This window comes from Trichechus manatus, unplaced genomic scaffold, assembly GCF_000243295.1.
Source record: "Trichechus manatus latirostris isolate Lorelei unplaced genomic scaffold, TriManLat1.0 scaffold00123, whole genome shotgun sequence".
In the NCBI taxonomy this organism is placed as follows: domain Eukaryota; kingdom Metazoa; phylum Chordata; class Mammalia; order Sirenia; family Trichechidae; genus Trichechus; species Trichechus manatus.
Window position 1 is genome coordinate 8,517,322 of NW_004444059.1, and position 16,921 is coordinate 8,534,242.

General features: G+C 33.2%; 1 protein-coding gene across 2 annotated transcripts in view; it reads right to left on the reverse strand.

Annotated features, from left to right (window-relative positions):
* Positions 1–16,921, reverse strand: part of MUC19 (mucin 19, oligomeric) — a 76,458-nt gene that overhangs the window by 21,204 nt on the left and 38,333 nt on the right. For both annotated transcript variants that reach the window (XM_023738870.1, XM_023738869.1), the window contains exons 14-31: positions 15,658–15,793; positions 14,120–14,212; positions 13,385–13,469; positions 13,079–13,216; positions 11,899–12,048; positions 9,833–9,927; positions 9,262–9,388; positions 7,642–7,888; positions 6,866–6,918; positions 6,665–6,765; positions 6,030–6,181; positions 5,569–5,707; positions 4,378–4,482; positions 4,079–4,273; positions 3,166–3,405; positions 2,935–3,091; positions 1,794–1,919; positions 643–784 (exon numbers count right to left, since the gene is read on the reverse strand). In XM_023738870.1, the coding sequence (XP_023594638.1) occupies positions 643–784; positions 1,794–1,919; positions 2,935–3,091; positions 3,166–3,405; positions 4,079–4,273; positions 4,378–4,482; positions 5,569–5,707; positions 6,030–6,181; positions 6,665–6,765; positions 6,866–6,918; positions 7,642–7,888; positions 9,262–9,388; positions 9,833–9,927; positions 11,899–12,048; positions 13,079–13,216; positions 13,385–13,469; positions 14,120–14,212; positions 15,658–15,793 (2,481 nt within the window). The remainder of the gene's footprint in view (positions 1–642; positions 785–1,793; positions 1,920–2,934; positions 3,092–3,165; positions 3,406–4,078; positions 4,274–4,377; positions 4,483–5,568; positions 5,708–6,029; positions 6,182–6,664; positions 6,766–6,865; positions 6,919–7,641; positions 7,889–9,261; positions 9,389–9,832; positions 9,928–11,898; positions 12,049–13,078; positions 13,217–13,384; positions 13,470–14,119; positions 14,213–15,657; positions 15,794–16,921) is intronic.

Sequence of the window (16,921 nt, forward strand, 5' to 3'; positions counted from 1 at the left end):
CCAATAAAAAAAAAAAAACAAAAAACAAAAAAACCAAGAAACAAATTGTCTAAGAGTGCAAATCAAAACAGAACCAAATAAAAGAGAGGAGTAGATAATTTTTTCCCCAAGATCATACTCTCGATTCTTATCGTTCTTCTCTGTGCTGTTATTCCCAGTCATTTCATTTTGCAGTTCTTGGGACCTAAGAGAATGGTTTGCAGCCAACCTGGAAAGTTAGTTCTTCACTTTCAGTTTCAAACATGAGGTGTTTTTATGGCCACACTGCTCTAATATGACCTCTTCTATTTGTTTCCATGTGACTGTTTGAGAGTCTGTAAACATGATCTTATATTTATAGAATTAAAACTTCGTTTAACCTAAAACTACATGGTGACATGTTCTATTCTGTTTTCTGAATTATTAGGTATAAGATTTTAGCAAATCATTTGTTGATATGTGGGTTTTCTGAAACACAAAACAACTAACATAATTGAGATAAACTGAACCAAAAGCTGGCCTTCTTGTTTAGAAATGACAGGGTTAACATTTATATATACATATATATTACAAATATATATACACACACTTATACATACATATAATTCTACATGAAAATGCAAGAAATAGAATTGCTTATTGGAAAGTTAGTAGAGAATATACCATGTTCTTCCACAATCGTCTTGGATAACTCCCCCTGCTGGTATAATATCATTATAGAAACAGCTGCACTCAGATGAATCGACACATTTCATTGTGTTTTCGTCCAGATAGGGAGCACTCTCCGGGCATTTAGCGTAACAACCTGTATGTAAAAATGACTCACAGTTCATCTCTACTTTATTAAACTCATCCTACCATATTATACTATATTACATATGATCGCTCACGTGTATCAACCGTTACCAATCATTAAGAATGTCTAGGTAGCATTCATTTTGAAGAGTAACCCAAACGATCACACTGGGATGGGTATGATTATGTATTTTTACAGTTACGTAAATAATGTCATAAACTGAAGTAGACAATAGCAAGACAACATACTCATAATGAAAATATATAAATGGAACAGGACTCAGACACTTCTGCAATGAAATATCAGCCTGAGAGCTTAAAAATGTTGGCTGTTTTAATTTTTTCCTAAAATGTCTCCTAAACTATTTTTAAATTATTTGTTGGTTTAATGATGGGCACATTGTTGAACACAATATGGCTTTGATAAATATGTGTCTTAAAAAGTGAATGCCAATTCTAAGTATTTTTGCAAGGGTAGATGAAAATATAGAAGTAATAATAAAATGGTCTGACAAATTCCAAAGTCAAGATTTAACATAGATGTGACCTTTGGAAAGTTCTTGCATCATCTTGTTTTCTTGACACTAATTTCTCTCTCTCCCAAAATATAACATGCTAAGAAAAAATGCTGTTACGTGTGGGATATGGTTACTGGGCTCTGTTTAAGTAAGACTATATTGTATGTTGCTTGCTGAAACTGCATTCTCACCAAACTACGTTGTGTAGTGAAAGGTATAAAGACTGACAGATCATTTCCCTCTCTTTCTCTCCCTCTCCCTCATTTGCTCTCGCTCTCTCTTTTTCTGTTTCTCTCATTTTCTTGATTCTATTAAACGGATAATTTATGTCTAAAGAAAACACTTCTAACGTAGAAATATAAATGCCGTAATAAAGATAAGTAACTCTTCATTAAATTACAAAACGTAAGACCTGAAGGGGAGGAACTGACACCATTTTCCATTCTTAAAAGACCAATATTGTTTGCACTGCTCCATGGATATTATTAAAATATGTCTTACCTTCTAAAAGTGCAGAGAATTTCTGGCCAATGACCCGATCTTTGCATGTTTTTGCAGTCACTGTCCCACAGGGTTCATAATGCCAGTTGCATTCTCCAGGGGCATTGTAATAATCACAGTAGACAGCTACAATTGAGTTATATCAAATTATTTCCACTCATTATATGACAATTTTCACCCTCCATTTTCCAAAGCAGACATTTAAAAAAAGGATTTTGAATGATATTAGCAATAAGCAAAGCTAAATTATATTGTTCTATCTTATTAAAGTTCCTTTGACTGTGTTATCTAAACTGCCATATAAGCCAAAATAGGTCACATACATACAAAAAGAGAAGGATATAGAATTTAAAAGAGCGCTTTCCTTTGGCATCTCACACCAAAGCCAGTTTGAGGTGGAAAGGTAAACACTTTTCCCAGCCTGAGATATTTTAGGTCCTAGCCTAGATTAGTGGTTTTAATGTTTAAATTTAAATTGGAAAAATAAACCTCTGGAGAAATTAGGCTTATTTAGTATGTAAAAACACCGGTCCCCAAATGAGGTAATAAAGGTGTTAATTTGATATAATGCTGTGCATAATAAACTGAATGAAATGAGATTTCTACTTCAACACTTCTCATTTTGCCATGTTTTCTCTCATAATGGCTTCCTTTAGAATGAACAGAGTTAACAGATTTCCATAAAGGTTATTACATTCCATATATATAAAATTTAGTTTATATTCAGTTTATAGTTCATCTTGAATAGGGCTCTATAAAAGTTTTCAAGGCAACATATACATAAGGACTTGAACCAAAAATAGTATGTGAGGTAAATGTTTAGCGATATGTGGGTATACCAAAGTAGGTAAATACCTCATTGTTCATCTAAATATGAATAAAAGATATTTTCCATTAGCATTCCATATTCCCTGTGAACACAAGAACTCTGAAAACGAAAATTAAACTTGAAGTGCTGTGCCAGGTGCTATATTTTTTAACATAGGTATTTTTTTCCACTCTAAACAAACATATTAACGTGTTTTCAAACCTTTCTAGGTTCAAGAACATGTGGTTTGTAGAAAATACAAAAAAGAGATGGTAGTCTGTCAAAAAAAATCTATCTATTTTTTTTAGAGAACAACATATGGATTTTACTTACGACAGAGATTTGGTTTTCTCCACGGGACACAGACACCAACTGCACTGCACGCCTCCGCATACATAGCTACGGCAGTGCAGAATCCAAGGTACTTCCCCTCCATGTCACACGCACAGGCTTCTTCAATACATGCATCATAGTAAGCGCTGGGGTCAACCTAAGCAGAGCACAGCACATGAGTCTCTGGGAGAAAAACCTGTGCAAGTAATTGCTTTCAGACAGCAGTGTTACCTTGCTGTGGCAATCTCTGAAGGTGACGTCCCGGATGATCTCACATTTCTGTACAGCCCAGGCTTTGCAATATGGGTTTGAGTCACATGGGAAAGTTTGAGTTACTGTGTCTGAACATTCTTGACTTGTTTTCCAACTATTTCCAAACTCCAGTGTTCCAGAAGCTAGTGACGAATATCTAGTCGTGAAATCATCCTTGAGATCGCCATTGCTGTTTCCACAAAGACCACACACTTTGCCCTATATCGGTCAGAAAGGGGGAAAAAAAAAAAAGTTGGGTACTCGGTTTGAATAAAGCTAAAATCTTTACCCTAAAACTAATGATAGATAGATAGACAGACAGACAGACAAATAATAGATAGATGGAATGTAGACAGAGATATCACAATTACGTATACTGTATCATGACTGTATTTTAAACTCCAAATTTTAGAAAGATACTAGAATCTGTGGATAAGATTATACTCCCATTTAATCCAGTATCCCATACTACAAAATGATCTAGTATTGAGTAAGATAAATGCCTTAAGAAATAAGAGGTAATTACATTAGCTAGCTTTAAATTATACAGAAGTAGTCCCTAGGTTCATAAAATATTTGCTCTAAGGAATACATTAAATTTATTATATACCAACTACCTCAAAATCATATTATGTGATAATCTTAAATATCCAAATATGGCTAAGCTAGAATGCCTTAAGTCGATTATATTTATTTTTTACCAGACTCTCTCATCTTTGCATAGATTTTACATTTCATGATAAGCTTAAACAGAGGAGGAAGGCTTGTTACTGTAACAGAAACTCTGCCATTCACCATCCTCCCACTCACCACCTATAAACATCTGTCTCTAATTTTCAGTAACAGAAATGACTTTACTTCCCCATTAATCACTTATTAGTAATGTACATACATTCCAGCGTGGATCCAATATAACAGAGACTCTCGTATTCTTGTCCCAAATCAGGGTTAATCCAGATACAAATTTCAGAATCAAGTACAAGCCAACGGTATGTATGGAGTATGTGTTTGCACTGAGTTCACATTCCTTGCTTTCTGTAGTTTTGACTGCTGTTACTTTACCATCTTGCAAGATAACATTCTGGTCCTGTAAATTAAAATAATTTAAAAGAATCACTAAAATAAATATCAGCTTTATTTGGCTGCTCATAACCTGAGGGAAAAAGAAAATAAACAGAAATTGTTCTATACCTTAAAAGCAACTATAATCTTTCTTGAGCACGTAAGCCCATCTTCACAGCATGGGACACTTTCGGTTAAAACACGGAATGTGCCATTTTCACTGCCACAATAGTCCTTTAAAATGAAATTATAATAATAGTTTATGAATATCAAAGACCTGGAACTCAACTACAGTATTTTCTCAGAGGGTAACACTTTAAACTCAATACATCACCACATGCTATGTTATCGGATTTCCAAGAGATAATGGTTTAATTGCATTCATGGGCAGGTAGCCTGGGTTGAATCCAATCTACTTAACTTCCTTCCACTCAGCCTTTTTCCCATTACTTCCATACAAATTTGTAATTATACCATAGATACATAAATACTTAAAATTTATATGCTTGTAGTTGTAGATTTATTTCTAGTTCTGTAAATAGCTAGAGAAAGATGGTTTTCTTCCTCAGAGATTTATAGTAAACTTGATATTCAATCAAAGCTAATATACAATCCAAATTTTTCCCTGCATTACTTAAGAAGTAGCTTAGTTGTATGTAACAAGCATGAACCTTGCAATCACACAGATCTGGATTTGAATATGGCATTTTCCACTTACTAGCTTGAGTTGCTTAACCTCTCTAAATCTCAGTTTCTCCAGGATTTGAAGATGGCATTTTCCACTTACTAGCTTAAGTTGCTTAACCTCTCTAAATCTCAATTTCTCCATTTTCATCTGCCATAGGAATAATAATATCAACTTTGTAGTGTTATGATGATTAAACGCAATAAACTAATAAATCACTGGGCATACTATGCACTCATAAGATAGTAATTGTTATTGTTGCTGTTAGTGGTGGTGTTCAAATAATAACAATATCTAACATTGATTGAGCTCTTAGTATGTGCTCCAATGTTTGCTCTAATTTCATTTCAAATAGGGGCTATTATTATCCCCATTTTACAGATAGAGAAACTGAGACACAGAGTGGTTAAGAAATGTGCCCACAGTCTCACAGCTGATAAACACCAGCGTTAGGATTCTAATCCACGCCAGTCGTCTCCAGAGTCAGTATTACATTATATTTTAATGCTTTCTAGAAACATATATGGGGCCTTTTTTTTTAATTTCCCATTTTGAGAATAAAATTCTCCAGAGCTTATCTACAAATGAATAATTAAAAAGTATAGAAGATTGTAATAAAACACACTTGTAATTACCTCAAGAAAGGAATACTGGCAGAGACCATCAAAGCTATAACGTTTTCCATCAAAAGTTCTAACGTGACCTTCCCCATAGATATGGCAAGTGTTTTGACATTCATTTTGTGTACAGTTCCAAGATCCTTTTGTGCAAGTACTAAAAGAAAAAATAGTATCATTTTGATAATTATAATATGCCAAAATTTGTATACTCATTATTTTTGTAAAGAAATACAAATTTATGTTACACGTTGATTTAAATTTTAGAGTTATCTTTATTATATTGTATGATGGTCATTATATCTCATGCTTTATAAATTTTCTACTTTAAAAACAATAGCATCTTCTTCTAATTACATTTGACCATTATTTTTCCAAATATCCCAAAGTGTAACTTCTTCCTTCCCATAAAAAATAGGAACAGTTTGTACATTTTCTAATATCTAAAACTAATAAAATATTCATCTTTTAATATGTACCATTTATTGCAGCCAACCGAGGTGACACTTCCTTGGTCATATTCTCGTCCACCAAAAGAGCATGGGCAGTCATCAGGAAACACACACTGCCCTTTGGAATTTCGAACCATTCCTACTGGACAGTAGCACCCACGTTTGCAAGGCAAATTCTCCTACAGGAATAAATATAAGTATACACCATGAGGCTATAATCATGTCACACTATTGACATTTATTTACAACACATAAATGTGCCAAGTGCACATTTGGAGTTACAATTGAGAAGTCAAAATAACATACAATAAATTAAATGACATTCATTTAAAATTTTTTAATTGAAGTTTCAGTTTCCTTCTGCTTTAAACAAAATTCTTTAAAAGCTAAACTCTACCGCCATGTTAAAAAAACAACAACCAGTTGCTGTCAAGTCAATTCCAGCTCACGGTGACCCCATATGGTGCAGAGTAGAACTGCACGCCATAGAGTATTCACGGTTATAGTCGTTCTGAAGCAGTTTGCCAGGCCTCATACTTCAAAGCGCCTCTGAGTGGGTTCCAACCATCAGCCTTTTGGTTGGTAGCTGTGTACTTAACTGTTTTCACACTTAAGCACTTAACTGTTTGTACCGCCCAGGGACTCCAATGTCATTTACTTACATCAAAAATAGGTATGTTCCGAGTGCTGCATGTTATATCAGTTCTTTTCTGTGCCTTGGGATCACCGCAGTCTACATATTGAGCCCCTCCTGAACAGTTCTCTGCAGGGTAAAGGAAGTTGTTGTTAACTAAGGACCTCTTGATCTGTTTATTCTAATGAAAGTAGTTATTTTAAGTTTGCACCATGATTGCAATACTTACGTAGGGTTAAATCAATGGGAGTCTGGCAAAGAAGAATTCCATCACGACAGACACTAGAAATTAAACATAATGACACATTTAAGCCTCAAATTTCAAGAAGAGTTCTTATAACACTATTACTGCAACTTTAATCCCCACTCAGGCCACCTCTTTTATCCCAAGTACTTAGATGAGTGAGGCATGGTCCCCAGAAGAGGTGTTAAAATGTATCAATTCACAAGATATAGTCTGGTAAGCAGTATAGGAGTGTATAAATAGCATAGTTGAATATGAAATTATTTTGCATTTTTCATATATAGAAGCTGCTGGAATATTTTTCTATTAGTATTTAAAAGTAAATCAGAGTGGGATAAATCAGTTACTATAGCCATTATGATGCAGGAAACTCTCTAGGTTTAAGAGGACAACAACTAATCTTAGTAAGAAATGAAAAGTAAAAAATATGGGAGGACTAAGTAAGGCTTCAGGATCCCAGGTGGCACAATGGTTAAGTACTCGACTGCTAACCGAAAGGTCAGCAGTTCAAACCCACCAGCCGGTCCATGGGAGCAAAGACTTGGCAATGTGTTCCCGTAAAGATTACAGCCTAGGAAACTCTATGTGGTAGTTCTACTCTGTGCTATAGTGTTGCTATGAGTCCGAATCAACTGGATAGCACACAAGAAGAAGATGGAAGGCTTCATACTGTCAAAAGTCTATTCCTCTCAAAAGGACACAGTGCCTTGATTTCAATGTCATAACAAATACATAATACCATCTATATATAGTATCCATACCATGTATTGTCGTCAATATGGATGAGTTTGCCTGGTTGCACGACCTCATCATTTACGTAGCAGTCACACTGAGATTTCTGAACACACTTTCCTTCATCATTCTGGTACATTCCATCAGGACAGGAGCATCCATCAACTGGAACATCTTCTACATCACAGCTCCTATCTCTCTCTGACAATGATCGGCAAGAACTATTGCAGGCTCTGACATTGTACTTGAAAACTAGGCCACTTGGACAAGAGTGTTCTGTTTTTGCAGAAAATAAAAAATAGTGAATATACATACATTCAGGGAAATTATCTATTTTACTTAAACTTGATGTTTATAAATATTATAGTGTATTATTCAGAATTGAGGTTATTAATTTTAAAATGGTGCTTCTTGCTTATTGGTTCTTGGATTCATTTATTTTTTCAGTCAATATTGAGTCTCTACTATATGTCTACACACTCCACTGGGGATTAAATCCATAAACCTGATGGACGATACAATCCTCTCACATGGCTTATATTCCTGGGGGAAGGACAAATGTGGTAAGCGCTATGAAGAAGTAGCATAGGAAGTTCTAAGCATGTACAACTGGGAACCTGCACTTCATGAGGAAGGGGATACAGGGAGAACAGTAAGGCAGGTAGAGGTAACACTATGTTCAAGCAGAAGAGGAGATAATTCTTTCAAAGAAGTAGAAGATGGCAGCTATAAGCCCAGAGATGAAATCAACGGTCAAATCTTGCAGAGTCTTTTTGCAGTTTGGTCTTTAACCATAGACCAACAAGAAGCCACAGACTTGTTTTAGACTGGAATGTCAGATGATCAGGTTAGTGTTATTTCGTTTTACTTTAAAGATTACTCCGTAGAAAATGGATTAGTGACAGCCAAGAGTGGACACTGGAGGAGGCTGTTGCAATCAACCAGGAGAAAAATGGTGGTGTCTTGAACTAGGCTGGTGGCAATGGAGATGGAGAGAGATTAACGGATCTGAGAGAGAATTTGGAGGCTAACATGAAAGATCCTATTGATTGACTGGACATGGGAGAGGTGTTAAGTATAATCTACAAGAGACGTGTTGCTACAAATTTTCTTTTTAGTAACTCAAGTATATTTCTGAAATATTCATAGGGTACAAGAGATAGGTTTAAAGCCAAGCAGGGATTTATAAGAGCTTTTGATAACTGAGTTCCTAATTTACTGATATATTCTTATTTGGTTTATCTTAAAATAAGGTACTAATATTAGACTAGCATTTAAGAATGCATTGGCAGTCAGAACATTATTTAAATTTCAGCATACATCAGTCGGAATTGACTCGATGGCAACGGGTGGTTGTCGTTTGTTGGTTGTATATAGATACATATACAGATATAGACTTAGACAATCCAGTTTTTGCTTATGTTTCAATGCATTAAATCCAGATGAAAGAAATAAGAAGTTAATATGCAATGATTGTTTAAGGATATTAAAAAAAAAAAAATCTAGGGAATCATCTTTGAAAGAACCAGGTAGAGATTTATTAATACATGCATCCAAACTACACACACACACACACACACACACACACACAAGATGACGGTAAAATTGAAAAAGAAGAAAGAGTTATCTAAAACCTGTATCCTGCTTACCACATAGTCCAGTTCTCCAGCCCACTATGTATGTTTCCTTCTCAGCACACGCTTTCACATAGTTGCCTAACATTGCACACAGACAATCTTCACTCTTATCACAACTGCAAGTTTGTTTTTTGCATTCCTTTCAAATAAGAAACACATTTACATTGCATTACAGAAATAGTCACAAGAACAGGTTAACTGGGATCAGTAATTCAGTTCATAACCACTCCTCTATCCTGAAAAAAAACAACTTTGAAATCTTTTGAAATATTTTTCTTAAAAAATTTTCAAAATAGAAGCTCATTCATTAAACCAATTGTCAGAGAATTTAGAAAATACGGAGAGAGCAACTTGCTCAAAAATGTCCTCATTTGGGGGTTATATTTAGTGCCACCTGTTATTTTTTTCCTTTAAAAAAGTTAGTATGTCCAACAATTGAATAACTTAAGGTAATTCACTTTAAATTCAAACATATACATTAATACATTGACAATCACTGCTTTGGAAAATTTTTAATATCAACATGCTCTTGTTCACATCATACAAAATATTTCTTAAGAAGAGCCATTAGATCCTCACATACCTCAAGATAGGGTTTAGGATTCACAATAGGATGGCAGGGAGCAAAAGGCCCAGCAGAATCAAGAAGAATTGCACACTGCCTATCAGCAAACGTCTCTGGAAGAAAAATTAATGCCATCAAAACTAGTATCAGTAACATCATAATTTTTAATTGGAAAAAATGTGAATTTATAAGAGAGCTTTGACTTTATTGATTAAAACAATTGTGCTTGCAAAGTGCTTTACTATAAAAAATAATTTTGTTACTATGTTCAAAGATAGCATGATATAATCAGAAATACCTTATACAAAAGGGAAAAATGTTTACTAGCCTTGGATGTTTGGGTTAAATCAGTTAACCATTCTCTGAAATGAAGTTTCAATATAAAAATATGAATAAGTAGAGCAGATTATTTCTTTAGGTGCTTTTTAAGTTTAAAATTGATATTTATGTCTAATTATTACAAATTGCTAAATGAAGCTTCCACAAATTTTTGTTTGTTTTTCCTTCCCAGGAAGGTCATACAAGTTTTTCTGAAAGTCATACATTAGGACAACCACCATCAATAATTCAAATACAATAATTTTGTTTTCTTTTAAAGTACTTAATTTATATTTGATTTGTTTATAAATATCAAGCTGTGTATTAACACAACAGAAAATAAAATTCACAAAATATAGCATCTTGAGTGGTAAATGCTTGATTTGCAAATGCTTGAGGATGATGACCATGACTAGGGGACAAACATCTTTTAAAAAGTTAATGTCACCAGAAAGTAATAAAGACAGCTGACTAAATGTATTAAAAGGACAGTAAGGTGAATCATTTCTAAAATTTTGACTAATGCTTTTAAGCATATTACTGCTTTTTATGCAAAGATTAGTAACTGTTTATTAAAATACAGTTTAATTTTCTGCATTTCATTTTATTATGTTAAATATAAGACAGAAAATCAAATTTATATATATATGTGTATATATATATAAAGTTTTAGCATATACTCTACTTAACATGAATTGATCGGTTTCTTATAAGATGTCCATTCTTTCTGCCTAGTGTCTTTTTAATTATGTTTTTATTTCAACACCCCAATGATAAAATAACATGGTAAATAATACCCTAAAATATATATTACCATGTTTTTGCTAATGCCTCTATCAACTGATTTTTTTATTAAAATAAATAAATGAAACTTTCAAAAGAAATTGCTTTAATAATTTTAAATTTTATTATAAGCTGATCAGATTATTTGTTCCAAATATGTGGATTAATTTAGAAAGAACTAATTAACATATCTACAACATATTTTCACTTCTATTGAATTCCATATTTATGAAAGAAGCAACATAAAATGAAGAATTCACTAAAATCAACAATATCTGAGGGTCAGTAAAGCAAGGACTTGGGTTCAAAACACTTGGATTCCAACATGATCTCTGGCCTTTATTAAGAATACACTCTCTGGGCCCCATTGTCATCATCTGCGTTAATGGTAACACACACTCATGCCCTTCATGAGTTTTTATGGGAATAAATTGAACTAACATATGTGAAATTCTTTGATAAGCTAGAACACATAATAATAGATTAAAATTTTATTAGTAAGATCTGTATTTGGTGCTGGTATAACTGATATACATGGATATCAACGGAGACCTGGATCTAGCTGCACCTCTGCTATTAAGTGGGTCTCGCTATTATGATCGATGATCATTTCTACAACTAAATTAAGAGAGCAAGATTAGTGAATTAGATGGTCTCTATAGTCTAGCCCTGTGATTCTCTACTTATGGAGAAAACTGGTTTAAGAGGCAAAAAGTAGGTATAGGAAAAGGCTACTCAGAGGACCCTCCAATTAAGGATGTGTTTTCTTGGTCTTAGGAAGAAGATAATATCCTTTCTCATTCTAGAAGTCCACTTACCTAGCCAGACTGTGCTTCTCTGTTGTGTCCTCTAAAATGGGGACAGTACAACAAACACAAGCTAAAACCAGGATTATCTCATATTCTCGTATTCTTACCAAAGTAAGTACATATTTCCTAGCACCAAATATTTAATTATAGAGTTTGACGTTTAATTGATATTACCTGTTTCTATACTGACACACGAAGCTGGGTTTCCTTTAGGGCAGGACATCATTTCCCAAGAGTCAGCAAATGCCTGAGAGGTTTTCTCCAATATATTCTGACTTGACATGAAATCATCCTCTGCTTTGTTGTTGTAGGAACCACAGAGTCCTAGACAAAAGCACAGGATAGAGTTTAACATCTCTTCATCTATCAACTTCTTGATTTCATATCCTCACCTCATACTTGGTTCTTTAGTCAAATCAAAACCTGTAGAAGCTGCTTGAGAATATGCCTTACTTTTATTCTATTTACACATACGTAAAATTTCATGTCAGATTAATATCTCCATTTCATTCAAATTCCAGGAGCAAGGAATCACCATTTGCCATGGATACTACGTTTTGCCTGTGTGTCTGTTATAACTCAACCTCCTTTCACAATGTAGTAGGAAACATGCCTGCAGAAGGAAGCTTCTAACTGCATATTTCATGGTTTCAGAATAGAGAGTTTAGTCAAGTTTAGGATTGTATGCTCTTTCTGACATGGACCCTTCCGACCCATGAGTTACGTTTTTCCCCCATATGTAAATAAGTCACCTCCTTAGGTAAAAGTATATTGCCAAATCTTGAATCAACTGGAAATCAGTATCTCTTGTGAGGCTTATCATAGTTGTTTGGTTTATTTCTTTCTGTATGTCATGGCAGTGTGTAAGAGCTGATATCTGTAGTAGAAGATCTCAGTGAAAGATATGACTACGTAACCTATCAAAAAAGACAAGTGAGAATGTAGGTTGTATTTAACCCACGATTTTCAGAAGATTTATATCTGTAGTATTTTAATTCATTCTTCTTCAGGTCAAAGTCTTAGTAATGTATGCTAGCAAAATCAGGCCAAAGTCTTAGTATACCAGCAAAATGATAAATAACATATATTATAAAATCTCACTTAATAAAGTTTTAATTTAAAAACTTCAAAATGTTTAAATTATCGAAAACCTTTTGGGAATAGATTTTGGAATAAATAAAGCTGTCTTTACAATGAAAAGCAAGTTGGAATTGTTTGACTACAACACGGAGAGAAAGATTAAGTCAAATTGCTTCATGGTTTAGTGTCATTAATAGAAAGACAATTTGAATTACAATAAATAATAGTCACATTAGAATCCTGGGAATAAAAAAGATCCAGAGGACTTACTTACCTACGGTGTCTGTGAATTGGTTAGGTGGCATGGAAATATATAATTGCATTACAGGATCAATTTGTATTTGCATTTTTACTTTAAAGTATGTCTCTACTTGAACATACAAGGAAGATGCTTTGAAGATCTGTATTTTATCTGTTAAAATAATTATTAACATTAATTAATAACAATGATTAACTCTGTAAACAGTTTTTTATTTCTTAAATACTTTATTATCTATTAAAAATGGAAACATTTAATATCTGTTTAAAATATAAATTAATTAATGTATCTTACACTTATTTTCAATGATATTAAACTTACCGGAATAGTAATAACCTTGATTTTTTATCTTGTCATTTGTAACTGTGCCATCTCTATTGAATATATATTTGTCAACTGTAACAGACTAATATTTAAAACACATTGTTAGTTCATATTCATTTATACTATTAAGTGATTTTAATGTAATATATGAACCCGAATTTTTGTGCCATATAAACTTATTTAAGTTGATCAAATTAATATACAAATATCTAAAATACAGAATTTTTTAAAGAATTTATACTACTTTGCCTTATTGTTTCACATACCATCTCTTTGAGGCAGATTGTAAAGGAATCTTCATCCCCAATTTGTAGATGAGGAAGCTGAGACCCAAGAACGTAACTTGGATTCTCAAAGGTCAAACAACTGGTAAGTGTCAAGGGCCAGGCTACCTTTTCCCATTTAGATATATTTCCACTTATACTGTTAGTTCCAAATATATGAAACTCTAAACAAATGTCATTGCCTTCTAAAATGGTCTATAGAGTTTAATGATTTAATGAACAGATAATATACTGTAATTAGCATATAACTATGCATCTTTGGTAATTCGAATATACTTAAAGATCCTTAGAACTATCCAGTGCTTCCAGAAACTTTATCAATTTTCTGTGCAATTTAACTTATCCTATTAATTTATATAGCAAAGCCTCTCCAACTTCAAAAACTCTGAATTTGTGAAGTAATTGGTTCAATTTTACTTTGAATAAACTTTGGAAGCTGAATACTTACAGAATTCAACAGAAGTGTAACACTATTTAAACATGTTCCTGTTTGACCACTTGGACATGGACGAAGTTCAATACTAATAGACCAATCATCATCCTGTTAAAAAATACATTTCATTAAAATGTTTATTAGAATATTATTTGTTGTATGCTATCACTATGTGATTCATTCACAATGCATCTTTAAATGTTTTAATATGCACAATTCCTACATTCAACCAGTCTTCTCTGAAAATAGAAACCTAGTTCAGTTTGTGGTACAGTCTCCCAATATGACAAGAGCTTAATAGAAGGTCCGAGCGTCTTGTATAAGCTATACCTATGTATTCAATGATGTGATGAATTTTCATAGTCACTATTGTTTTATTTTATTTTTGTTTTTTATCTTCTTCTCAAAGCAAAATGTGCTGTACTGAGGAAATTAATAGGAATTAGAGGTATCATAACTTGTTTATTCTCTGAACAATCCACAATCTCTTTTTAAATCCAGTGTGAGAGATACCTGTAAAACTGCAAACTGTAGTGTTAAGTGATAAAAATTGGCTTCTAATTCACATTTAAATATCTAGGAATCCCTGATGTATAAGAAGTAAATATTTAAAATGTTTTGGCATATTCCCTCTCACTTTCCCCACATCGTCTATGCTCATGGATTATGACCCATTGCCATCAAGTCAGTTCTGACTCATAGTGACCCTATAGGACAGAGTAGAAATGCCCCACAGGGTTTCCAAGGCTATAATCTTCACAGAAGCAGACTGCCACATCTTGCTCCCATGCAGTGGCCAGTGCGTTTAAACTGCTGACCTTTAAGTTAGCAACTGAGCACTTTAACTACTGTGCCACCAGGGCTCCCATGGATTATGAGAGGAGAGTAAAAAAAAGAAAAGATAAAATATGCTGATAGTCAATCAGTAACCTTTGTTTTCAATAACTGATTTTAGAACTAACTACGTTTTGCAGATTACTGGACATTGATCCAGATCTCTCACCTGAGGATTTATAAATTTTGGTCATCTTTGTTTCTGATCAGGAAGATTAAATAAAAGTGCTTATTCTTCCACTCACTAAAGGCACTGGTTACAAAATGAAATCACCCTGTTTTGAAATTTGGATTACTTAAATACTTTAGTACTGAAAATAATTTAAACATAAGTGTGGCCTCTATCATACTGGTAATATTGTATTATTAAAACTAAAAATAAATATAAAGAAATAATGATGAAAGAAGACAATGCTTCATGGAATGTAAAATATTGTTCAGTTTGAAGCACTAGTGAATACATGTAAAGAAAAGTAAAAGAATAATTTCCAGTGTATTTAGAGAATTATTAATGAATAAAGAGGGTTTTTGTTAGCAAGGATTTTCCAAGGAACACAGATGATACTGATTATAAATGTCACTATGCAACAAAAAAATAGATATTTAAAGGTAGTGTTGTTTTTAACAGTAATTCAAAGTAAAGATTGAACTTTATATTGGTTGAGAGGTAGCTTGGTGTCTGCATCAGTTTTCACAAGTGTTGCTAGGCTACTACGTACGTGGATGGCCAAGAACTGACAGTTTCCAGGATGGTTAAATTTAACACCGTCAAAGGTGGTAAGTGAACTTCCTTCCACCTTACATCTCCCAGGACATAACGCTTCAGTGCAAGACCACTTCGCTTCTTGGCATGTGCTGTTAAAATGTAATGATCACGTTAAAGGTCATCAATCATGCTTCTCTATGATAAAAATAAATATCACAACATTTAAAAAATCACGACATAAAATAAGAAAGACATTTAGTCTAATTCCCTGCCCAACATCTTTGCTCCGATAAAATGTCTCATTGACAGTGGTATTCTGGTGTTTTAAAAGACCTGAATTCCATTGACTAGAATCATAACTTCTGCCTCCACTAAGCATACACAAACTTATAAACAAGATTGCAGTAATTTGTTCATTTAAGTTGAATACCTTTAATTATTAGTCCTAAAGTACCTGCCACATACCACATGAAATGTGCAGTCAAAAACAATCCAACACTTTTTAAATAATTTACATATGTGGCCACATTGGTGAAGATAAATAGTGTCCAATATGGTACAGCCATAAGTGGCTATCGAGCATTTGAAATGTAGCTGGTCCAAATTGAGATCTGATGTAAATGTAAAATACACACTTAACTGTAAATAAAATATACATATTGTAAATTCTCTACCTGTTTTATATTGTTTGCATGTTGAAATGTTAATATTTCGGCTGTATTGGGTTAAATAAAATACAGTATTAAAATTAATTTCACCTGTTTTTTGTTGCTTTTTTTAAAATGTGGCCACTAAAAAATTTTAAATTATATATGTGGATCACATTTATGGCTCATATTATATTTTTCTTGGACAGTGCTGTTGTAGATATGCAATAAATCATAGCTATTATTATTCATAATTATTATTAATATAGGATTACCACTGTAACAAATCATTTCCTATTTATAGAGAAATATCATAATATAAATAATATATTTTTTTTTATTCAGCCAGATTATTTCCCTACAAAGACAGAAATTTCTATAAAAGTCTTGTAGAAGTTAGGAGTTTCATAAAAGAGGTCTTAATGAGGGATGAAGAAATCTCTGTGGTCAGTATATCCTGGCTGAGCTGAAAAGGAAGAAGCAAGCTGGCTTTTCAATTAAAAGAGAAATTATCTACACTAGCTTTGGCATATTTAAATTCACTCAGTATTAAATATAATATGGCAACAGTACAAATAACAAAAGTTTACTTTAAAGGTACATTAAGGAAAATGTACTCAATTACATAAA